Below are 11,373 nucleotides of genomic sequence, written 5' to 3'. Positions count from 1 at the left end.
AAGACAGTGATCTTCATCAAGTTAGGAAACCTAGCCGGAGAAGGGCGATTCTAGTACCTAAGTGCTTGCTGTACATCTGAAGGAGGTTCGGATCCTCCAATATTTCCGATCTCGTGATGTGGTCGCCAGTGAATAGCGCCTTCAGCAACTTGTACAACAGGCACATTGAGCCCTACAAAAACGTACTGGTACTGTAAACATCTCACAAAAACCAACAAGCAAGCATGGTAAACCCGGACAGATTTGGGCGATGTGAGTAACTCACAATGAAGAAACTGGATCAGGTCGAAGTTGTCGGAGGGATCTTGGCGGCGGGGCTGGAGGGACCTCGTGCGCCTAGGCCCCGTCCTGCTCCTCCACCACCATGGACGATGGGGCTTGGGGGAGAACCAACGGCATCTGCGGCTACATGCATGGCTCTCGTATATCGTCGGCGCGGGAGGACGATTGCGACGGTGATCAGCAATGTTGACGGGGATCTCCTTGTGATGGTGATGGATTACCTTTGTAGCTGTCCTGATTACTTTTCATGTATGCTAACAATTCTGTTGAAACCGTTCCGATTTCTTTCCATGTACTACCAATTGTTTTCCCCCGATTGATTATGACGATTCCACGATTAATTTTCCAGATGTTGGTTTTTGGTAAGTGATCAGCGTTTAGGAGATTTTGAGGAGGGCAGATTACACGGATGGTTAGATATCAAGGGGAGACGTTTAGTAAAATCGGATATAATAGTAAAGAAGATGATAATAGCCTGCAACGTTCTTAAGGAAACCAAGTAAGGAAATGCCGCTGATTTTGTTTCCTAATTATTTGTATCGTGATTAATTGACGGCATGAGCGTTAAAGAAGGCTTTTTTAGGTAATGAATTCCTAAGGAAACCAAGTAAGGAAATGCCCCTGATTTTGTTTCCTAATTATTTGTATCGTGATTGATTGACGGCAGGCTGTCAGATTGTTTCCTTATTAATTTGTAGCGTGATCGATTGTTTCCATGATTGTTGCGGTATGTCAAACGGAGACCGTAGGATTAGATTGGACGGATAGGATGCTTTCAATGACGACCACCAAAGTGCGTTGAGTGTCAAACGACCAACTCCCATTTAATAGTAAAGATTGTAGTAGACAGACGTAAATCGTCATGCTAAGCCTCCAAAGGACCGGTGTACTAAAGCAACAACCATCACCAATAATGATAGTCGTAGATCAAAAGAGAATGACCTGAAACCACACCAATGAACACGAAAACCGACCAGGTCTTAGGAGATCCGACAGACACACTACTCCACACGCCCTATGCTGAAGCTAGACACATCACCGAAGCAAAGATAGGGCGGGAGGACTTTATTCTAACTTTAAGATGTAGCTGACATATCACCATCTCGAAGATACTAAAAACAACCAAAACAAATAACGGGAACCTCCCGTGGGTAAGAGACCATGGTCCGCCACGCCTCCAAGGCCTAAGTCCATCGGGGATGGAGCTGACCGGCGCTTCGCTAGCAAGTGGACGGAACCTCAGATGGGTTTTAATGATCGCCTCTCTCCTTTTTCCTAGGAGCTCACGTACCGGTTCGGTAGAAAAAAAAATTAGCTAAGCATGTCATCTTAATCGATTAAACTCCTTGGTCTAATGCATGATCCTTCCTTGTATTTGTGGATATAGCTCTGATAATTTGATCAACTTTTTCCTCCTTCTCAACAACCGGCCGTCCTCCCCGACGTCACTCTGATGTCATCGTCCTCGTCGTCATGGTGCACACCACCGTCGTCCCTTACTGTTGTCATGTGGGACTCCGCCGTGGCTCGTTCTGCATTGACCATTCACTGAAAGTCTGAACTCATTGGATAGCAGCAGCCGATGATGCGATGATTCATAACCACAACGCCATGGTCATCTTCGATGGGACAAAAAACAAAAAAGGTGGCGGCAACCACAGAAGGAGGGGTGGAACGCTAGACCATAATCTCCACCACGCGGGAACGGAGCTAGAAATCAGGGATAGGGGCGGGAACTAACACTACATTTTTTCGACAAAGTAAACACTATATAGTTACACAACATACTAATATATATCATAAAGTCTGCATTGTCAAAACAAGCATGTTGTTCTAGGTATAAATAAAATTTCATATCTATTAATTTGAAGTTGGCTATAAATATCTCAGTATTTTTTTTTAAAACTAAATTTGAACTAATCCAGATGGACATATATATGGGATTGGGGCCTCCACCTGCATCACATAGGGAAAGGAAGGCGAAATTGGTCAGTAAGGGCTAAGAGTGAGAATCAATCTGTGACTGGATGGGTTAGGAGGGCAGTGACACTCTTGCTCTAAAATCAAAGTCCATCTTTATTTTAGTGGGATGGGTTTTATCTTTCTAAGGTTCTCGCGTTCTGCACCAGGAAAAGCAAAAGAGGAAATCATCGAAAGTGCTAGGTTACCCCATCAGTGGACCATTATATTTTTCTTTGATCGTGACTACTTTGCTTGGCAGATAACCTAGCGATTACCCAACTACAAGGTAGTGCTTTTCCGTCAAAGAGCAAAGCATTGGGGAGGCTAATTGGTTGGGCAAAGAACCTGATCTCTGAGCACCGTTTGATATAATGGTCGCCAGATACTAAGTGATCAATTTGCTGATCAACCACAACAACATCCAGATCAAGTGGTGCTGCATCTGATGGACATTAGCGAGCTAATTAAGATAAGGAGTTCCACGGTTCTACAATAACCCTTGCTCGTGTCATCTATCATTAAGGTCAATTTCTCTTTTTTTATTTATTTATGATCTACATTGACTGCAAATTATGTGCTCTGCAAAAAAGAAAAAAGAAAATCACTTTGTCTTATATATCATAATATGCTGAAATACAGTGGTATGGTATTTTGTGCATCAACAAATATTGTATTGTAGAACATAAGGCAAATAATTGTTATCTTTCTAAAATTTCATCTTGGAATATCATCAGCCAAGCCCAATCCAAACAATTTAGGTGAAGCATTTAGGAAAATTGCTAGGTTACCCCATCGATCAGTCAAGCACAAGTTACTCACATGATTAATTCTACTGGTACTAAGATATATGTGGTATTTATTATCCATTAATTTTTTGTTGAACTTACTATCATATGCCATCTTTGTTTTTTCTACAAATACCTACATATTCTGTCAAATTTTAATAACATGATGTGATGTTGATAGTTCTTTTTAAGGGAACATATGTTTGTACTTTAACTAATTCGATTGCAGTTTTTGGCAAAAAAAAAAAACCCCTAATTCGTTTGCAGTTGCGTGGTGAGTGATGGCTGGAGTGGTGCTCCTATGGAGCGATTGGGAGGTCCAAATTCTAGTGCTTGTCAGCTTCACGCTGCAAGTGTTCCTGCTCGTGTTCGCCAGGATACGACGGCGGGACATCTCGGTGGTGCCGAGGACCCTACTCTGGCTAGCGTACCTGCTGGCCGACATCATCGCACTATACATCCTCGGCCACATGTCCTTCTGCGGCAAGTCGCGCGAGCAGGAACAGACGGTGACGTTCTGGGCGCCGTTCCTGCTGGTGCATCTCGGTGGCCAGGACACCATCACCGCCTACTCCATGGAGGACAACCAGCTCTGGCCCCGCCAGCTGCTCTCGCTGCTGGTGCAGACGGTGGGAGTAGCTTATGTCCTCTACAAGTATGTTGCTGGCAGCTCGACCTTGGTCACAGCTGCCGCACTCATGACGGTGGCTGGTTTTCTCAAGTACGGGGAGAGAGTATGGGCTCTCAAGTCCTCCAATCTGGACAGCATCCGCAATGTCCTGGATGAGGATGAGAAACCGAGGATAAAGAAGGAGGGAGAAGGAGAAGAGACTTACCGTCCGCATGCGCAATGGCGTGGAGAGGGGAGGTTGGGTTCTGACGAGGTTCTGCAGGGAGCTCACGACCTGTTCCCCATTTGCATGGGTCAGATGGTCGATTACAAGTTCTGGCCGTCCCGGTTGCAGAGTGAAGCCATAAAGCTATTTGCTGAAAAGGGCTGCTTGTATGAGTTGATCGAGATGCAGCTCTCCTTGATGCACGACGTCCTATACACCAAGGCAGTGGTGATCCACTCATGGTGCGGATGTTTCATCCGTGCCTTTTCATTAGTTGCCATCATCACCACCTTCTTTTTGTTTCAATCAAGCATTGGGAAAAATAACTTCAACAGAGTCGATGCCATTGTCACATACATGTTAATAGCTGGGGCTTTCGTCCTAGAGATGATCGCACTGTTGGGGACAATGGGATCAACATGGACGTGCGCCTTGTTGCGTGCTAGAAGATGGGACCGGATTCACAACATTTCCCTTGCTGTTCGGGGGTGCGTTAAGGCAGCCGAGAGAAGTAGAAGGTGGTATGGTTCCATTAGGCAGCATAAGTTGCTGATCTCAACAAGTGGCAAGGAGCACGAAGATGTTTGGCAGAAGAGTCTAGGCACAAGTACGGCATGGTCGTTTGGGTGCAAGGGCTTGTGGCACAAGCTGCACCCCTTCCTCTTCTCTAGATCAGTAGTGATCTCAACGAACATGAAGGAGTTGGTGGTGAAAGAGATACTCAGAATGGTGAGGGCATGTGGAGGTAAAGAGGATATCATGTGGAGTTACAACACGGTAACTTGGCGCAGCAGCGATGGCATGGTTTTGAGGATCCCACCTCACGCGCTGGCTATAATTTTTTTAAACTGAAGGCCTCAGCCCTGCTTTAAATTAATAAAGCGACACGCAACCATACATAGTCGGGATACATAACGAGCCATCGCTCCCACATAGCACAGAATCATCACACAAGGTCCCCAGACCTAACATAGACTAAAGTTCAAGATGCAACAGCAACATGAAAAGGGTTCAAACACAGCATCCAACAACAGCTCCCTGGTACATGACGGAGATGTAGCATGGCGACGTCAAGAGCCCATCGACACCGCCAGGTCCGTATGCATCCGCCGAAGAGAGTCCATCGCCGCATCCACGAGGCCTCTATCCTTCCACTTCACCAGCATCCTCCATTGCTGCATGTAAACGATCATTTTGTATAAGGCATCAGCCGGTTTGCCAATAAGAACCCCTTCCATAGTTAGCTTATTGCGAATATTCCATAAAGACCAAGCTAACGCCGCGAAGGAGAACCAAACTACTCGTCTATACGCCCCAGACAAGCCATGAGAGATAGCAAGGAAGTCGCCTGCCCCCGCAGGGTTCCAAGAGCAGTGCAGGAGCTCCCTGACTCCCGCCCATAAGAAGCGGGCCAAAGAGCATTTAAAGAAGATATGGTCGCAGTCTTCAGGCTCCCCACAAAGGGCGCAAAGCCCATTAGACGGACCTTTCATCCTTGGCTGGTACTTTGCCACCAAAATGTTCTTCTCCTTGTCATCTCGTGTGGAAGCAAGGCAGCAAGATGATGTTGAGGAGATCATAGAGGCAATGTCTAGCTACATGATGTTCCTCCTTGTTGAACGTCCCCACATGCTACCTAGCCCGGTTAGCCCGGGATTGTGTGCCAATGCAGAAGCAACATATGTGAGGCTTGGTTTGTCTGGCGTGAAGGATCTTATTGAACGCATCAGAGAACACAGCAGAAGAAGGGAGGCACTGCTCAGAAGAAGGAAGCACATGGAAACACTATATCGGAATCAGCACATGGATGGGCTGGAGGAGCGGAGCATAAGAAGGGAGGAGCTTGACACAACAAATGAGCTGGACAGAAGAATAGAGGAGCTGTACACAAGGGAGGATCTGTTGGAGCAGGACAGAAGAAGGGAGGATCAGTCCGTCGTATCCCGTGGAGCGGAGCTTGCTGGAAGGCTGCTAGACATGGAGGCACGGGGCGAGCAGGAGGTGCGGCAGGTGGTACTTGGGGTGTGGGTGGAGATGCTCTGCTATGCGGCGCACCACTGCAACAGGGATTCCCATGCCAGTCAGCTCAACAGTGGTGGTGAGTTCATTACCATCGTCTGGCTCCTATCAGCTGCCATGTTCAATTCCCGATACTGTGACCAGCCCTGGTTTGTGGAGCACGTGCAGGACTTCTTCAGGTCACCATTACCAGTCCAGGACAAGTCCGGGTGGTTCCGCGGGATACTCTTTTGCTGCCGCAAGAGGGAGAGATCGGTTACTGTTTGAGGTGCTATCGGTAATTTTTTTAGACCACCAGGGGGAACACCAGTTCCATTTCATTAGAGATCCTCTTTGGTACCCTGCAATCAGTATAAAGTGTTAATCTAAAATGATCTAATGAAAGACTGGTAATGAATGAAACAATTGTTCAAAAAAAGAAGTTGTAACGAGCTAGTGACTCCCTTCTACCACTATCTGTCCTTGCACTAATAATGTAGGTCAACAAAGAATAATCATGGATACAGTTGGGCAGTTTTGCGCTATTTCATGAATTAAGGGCCAAATTGCGGTTCAAATTGATCATGATGCATAACTAAGAAAGCAACATGGAATGTTACAAATCAACACAAAGTTTACTCAGTAGCATTGAACCCATGTCGCCCTTTGTAGGTGCAAGGAAGTCGATAGTCGTGGTAATGCAGTACTGACTACTGAAATTAAGGGCTTGGTAGTGGTGGTACTGCTAAGCTACAAAATGTCCTGCCACATAGCTTTCGCACTGTTTCGGAGTTTGGCACTGCTCTCATCATTTTGGGGATATCTGAAATGGAAGAACAAAATGAAATCGGACGGCAAAAAATAGGGTTATGCCACTACAATTTCTGGTTATTTGAGAAACACCACTATAATTGCCGCCTCCTCCCTGTCACCATCACAATTAGGAGAAATGAGCCGCTGACCACACTATATAAGAACTCTTCATATGTCACTATCATCTTTGTACGGATATGCACCCTCAAGTGTTATTGGTAGTAGTTATTTATAGACTAATTGTGCAATCTGGAGTAACATGTAAGTATGCTTGCAATTGCAATCAATTAAGCTTGGAAATATGGGGAGAGGAGCCATCTGAAATGTATGTCTTATATTCCCAAATTTCTTTCTTATTTAATATTTGAAGTACGAAGTATTTCTAGGCTACTTCTGTGCAGCCTCATTTTTGCATCCCCGGACTACCCACTGGTGGCATAGCGTCCCTCTCCTCGTTTCAGGCCCAGGCCCTGGCCATCGACCAGGGTACTACAACTCCCCACATTGTCCTGGAGGCATAGGTACAGCCTACACCGTATATGTGTATGCCCCTTTAACCCTCCTAGTAACCCTAGACCATAAAACGCTCCTAATGTAACTCCTCTGGGGCAGCAATAAAAGAAAGTAGTAAAGTAGAAGAAACAGCTTGTCAACTTGACCGAACCATAAATTTTGGCACTAGTTAGACTGTGTATCTCTGTATATTTTTTATAAGAGCATTCTCACTTTGGACAGGATGAACACATTAAGATTGAACTCATATACTTGAATCTAGGCTTATACTTTTGTTGTTCTTGCAATGTAATATACAAATGGGCTACTCTGTAGCTGGAGTCCTCATTTATCTGCACCTCTCATCCAATGCAATGATTTTTGGTGAAAGCACTAAAACAAAATCAGAAACTTTAGTTTAATGTATTTTATTTCGTGCCCTGTTTTCATGTTCCTAAACTCGTTATAATAGTATCAAGGTTACTATGTTTTTTTTCAAGGGCCTCATTCTAGAATGTTAGGAGACCGTTCTAATGTACTTTTGGTTTGGGCTTTTTGCCCTGTTATGTACTTTGCGCCTTCTTTGACGTTCTTTTCCTAGTACACATCGACACACATTCGATGCAGATTCGAGTAAAAAGTTGAAGGTCTAACTAGTTGCTTATATGTCATAGTACTCATCTCATCATCTGAAGGTTTAAAGCCTGAACTCTCTGATAATAATAAAATGCTTGAATATACAAGACAAGATGGATATTAGTGAAACCAAACCCAGACCCCATCACTAATGTTTGCATTATGCAACTTTAGCTCCACACTGGTTCATTTTCTACGTGACACATTCGGTTCATATAAATTTATCAGGCCAAAGAAATCAACTGCTTCTTACTTCTTAGAACCATTCAAAAAGACAAGTCAGGTCTGGCAGTCAAAATCAAATTCAGCCAAAGAAATCAACTAGATCTTACCGCAATTCAAAAATTTGACAGATAGTCTATAATCTACTTCCGAAAACAAACAAAAAATCAGCTGCTTCTTACCACAATTCAAGATGCTATTCCTAAAAAACCAATCCAAGAGGTTACCAAACAGTCAACATCTATTTTCAAGAACAACAAAGAAACCAGCTGCTTCTTCATTTGAAGAAGTCTGTCAGATAATCAATATCCATTTTCAGAAACAACCAAAGAAATCACCTGTTTCCTATAGCGATTCAAATGCCTAGGTCGGCTAAGTCTTTATTATTTATTTATTTGAAAAAAGGATCAGGAGTCTTAATTAGTAGCGTATCCAGATTGCAGCCCATTCCTCAAACCTGTTCTGCACACTCAATGAGTCGAAGTCCCAAATGTGCAGCAGATAGACTATTTCAAACTTGATCCAGCTGACAGAGAAGATGTTAATGTGACTTAAGGCCATGGAATTAGTAGCCGAGATCATGACAAGTTTTGGAAAGACAACACAGGCAGGTAAACCATACCGGTAGCGAGTGATGGCAGGAGCAGCAAATCGGATTTGGGGCCACAGTAGACCACGCGATCCCAACTCCAGGGTGGCCGGATGGCAGCCTCGACCACATTCCAAGGCTCCAGCACGCGGCAGCACGGTGACCTCTCACCTTTCTAGTACTCCACTGCGAGCTCGGCTAACAACTGCTTCAGAAGCAAGAGGCAGATCAGGTGCTTGCTGAAATCGCTAAATCAATACTAGATGTGAGGGGGACTAGTACCTTGGCGGTGGCGCCGCTAGGCCAATGCGGACGAACTGCTGCATTCCAATCTTCGTTCTTCAACAGGTGGATTCAGTCCCTCCAACTCAGGTGTTCCAACAAAGAATTCCGAAATTAGCTTCAGAATAGGCACTTGGAAGTTGACATGGAACAACAAAAATTGTTCGAGTCGTACACTAAAGTCAACAGGACTGTCCAAAGATTTGGGGGGGGGGGGGGGGGGGGCAATTAGATTCAGTGAAAATCTTCTAAGAGCACTAAGCTCCCAGGGTTTTGAGGCCTTGTGGTGCTCGCGGACCCACCTGCAGGGGCATTCGTGAGAGGTTCTGCCTTGTTTGCGTCGGTCGGTTTGGCAGGATGACGGTTGAAGGCTATGTGTCTTCTATTAGTTGTGGGCCGTGTGGAACTGAGGCGGTTCCCTGTAGATTATCCCAATCTGTGGCTCCACTCACGCGCTGTCTCCTTCGGTTCCTCTTTCAATCCATTCTCGCTGCAAGCACGCAATCCCGCGCCTCCGCCGTCTCCTTCGTCCATTCGGTCGCTGCCGATGCATCGGCCAACTCCTCCACCAACAACGTCCCTGCTCTGTTAAGTTTTAACCTTATTCGGATAGCCGAGTGTGATATGCAAGGAGACCAGCTATGGGCATGTTAAGTTTTAACCTTATTTAGGAAGGGGGTCATGACCTGATGTTTAGCTATTTGACATTTGAGTATTGTTGTCCCGATCGAGTGTATTAAAGATTAGGGAATGGGTTGGAGAATGATTTCGATTGGAAAGGTTCAGTCTATATAGTTTGCCTTTGTTTTGTAGCTTAATGTTGTGCATTTCGTTTTTCTGAAGATCAATTTTGTTGGTGGGCATCTGTGTTGAATTCATGTGTTCTTTTTTGCTTGCTTGATAGGTATGACATTTCAGGTGTGTTGTTCTAGAGGCACTAGATGCTGATTTGCTACAAGAACTCCCAGCCTGAGGAGGCTCGGCCTAGGTTGTGTCACCCTTGTTGCCGCTATACTGTAACGGCGTCCGCTTGGACGAGGAGGCAGGAAACTACAGTAAGATACACTGTCTCATTTATCATTGTTGCTTCAGTAATACATTGCATAGTCTTTGCAAACAGATTAAATCTGCAAGAGTCAATGAAATATATGCACGGTCTGTTGCGTAGAAATAATGTGTTGTATAATATTTTTCGTGATAGTGGCTCACATCCAATTTCTAGATTTTATCGATAAATAAGAGGTATGCATTCTCTATGGTGTTCCACGTATAAATTTATATATCTCTTCCTACAAAGAAGACATCAGTTCGTACAAACAATACATGTATTGCTTGGATTTAAATCAGCTTCATGCCAATAAGTATCTTGGTGTGAATTATTTTTCTACAACTGTTATCTGAAATTCTACCCTTTTGCGAGGCAGCGACTAAGATAATTGGAAATGAATTCTATGAAAGTGAGGGTTGATGATAGCAGCAGAAGTCTGGTGCACTATTCTATCCCGAAGCTATTTTTCTTATGTTAGAAATCATTCTTTTTTCATTGGTTTCTTCTTGCACGATTGCTCTAATAATCCAGCAAAGAAATTGTTGGTAAGAGTCGTAGTTATGCTCTGCTTACCAGAACTCTCTGTAGCTTTAATCATGAAATTGCTGAGAATAAGGCAAACAAGGAAGTTGTTATTTCTTGATTTGAATTACAGATGTGGTTCTTTTTCTTTTACTCCCACAACAATTAGTCACAAGTTCTTTCACGTTGTTGTAACATAGTATCTTATAAATAGTGCTTACAAGGTTACCTGAACATATACAGCATGTACAGCATATTGGATGAAGATGCCAAAGAAATTCTACCTTTACTCTGGTCAAGATAGGTACCTGAGCTCCAAGATCATAGTGGCAAGCAATATCACTGTCCAAATTATAACACAATTTTCTTATATGAATTTTGCTTATGACTGTTGATGGAAATTTCTTCAAAAATTAATCTATCATGTATAAAACATAAACATCGTTAACCATTTCGTGAATTACGTACTACGGCAATCTGTATTTATATTTTTGCACGACTTTTGGTTACCTTGCAGCATTGTTCAATATATCTTTCTTTCATACATAGAACTACACGCCACAAGAGATGGTTTTGTCTACATGGCACCTGGGCGTGTTCGTAGAAGTTCAGGAAAAAATTGAGCCAAAATTATATGTATTTGAGCCTGCTTGCATGCACCATCTGGATATTGTTGGACGCATGAGCATATGAAATTTGATCCAAAATTATGTGTTTGAGTTCTCTGTAGGAGAATAAAAGAGAGAGTTTCTAAAATAGATCATGCAAATATACTCAATTAGTTCATTTCATGGAGCATGCAAAAAGAAAAATTTATTGGACAAACTTACTTCTGAATAGTATGTATTCCTAAATTGGTCTGTACAGAACCCAATTCTGTTCTCTGCATATTGGTTACCTAGCCTG

General features: G+C 43.8%; 1 protein-coding gene across 1 annotated transcript; it reads left to right on the top strand.

The window, feature by feature from the left end:
• The first annotated feature begins 3,310 nt into the window (after positions 1 to 3,310).
• LOC127310474 (uncharacterized) lies at positions 3,311 to 6,151 on the top strand. Its single transcript, XM_051341150.2, has 2 exons — positions 3,311 to 4,610; positions 5,538 to 6,151. Exons 1-2 carry the CDS (start codon positions 3,311 to 3,313, stop codon positions 6,149 to 6,151), a joined length of 1,914 nt encoding a protein of 637 aa, XP_051197110.2.
• Positions 6,152 to 11,373: the final 5,222 nt, after the last annotated feature.

This window comes from Lolium perenne, chromosome 6 (genome assembly GCF_019359855.2).
Source record: "Lolium perenne isolate Kyuss_39 chromosome 6, Kyuss_2.0, whole genome shotgun sequence".
NCBI lineage: Eukaryota > Viridiplantae > Streptophyta > Magnoliopsida > Poales > Poaceae > Lolium > Lolium perenne.
This window is presented reverse-complemented; position numbering and strand designations above follow the sequence as displayed.

What these genes read in the sequence shown, in the direction of transcription:
- LOC127310474 (XM_051341150.2), top strand. Translation starts at nt 3,311, where the DNA reads ATGGCTGGAGTGGTGCTCCTATGGAGCGATTGGGAGGTCCAAATTCTA. An exon ending in AATGGTGAGGGCATGTGGAG is followed by an intron (nt 4,611 to 5,537) that starts GTAAAGAGGATA and finishes GTGCCAATGCAG; the next exon opens with AAGCAACATATGTGAGGCTT.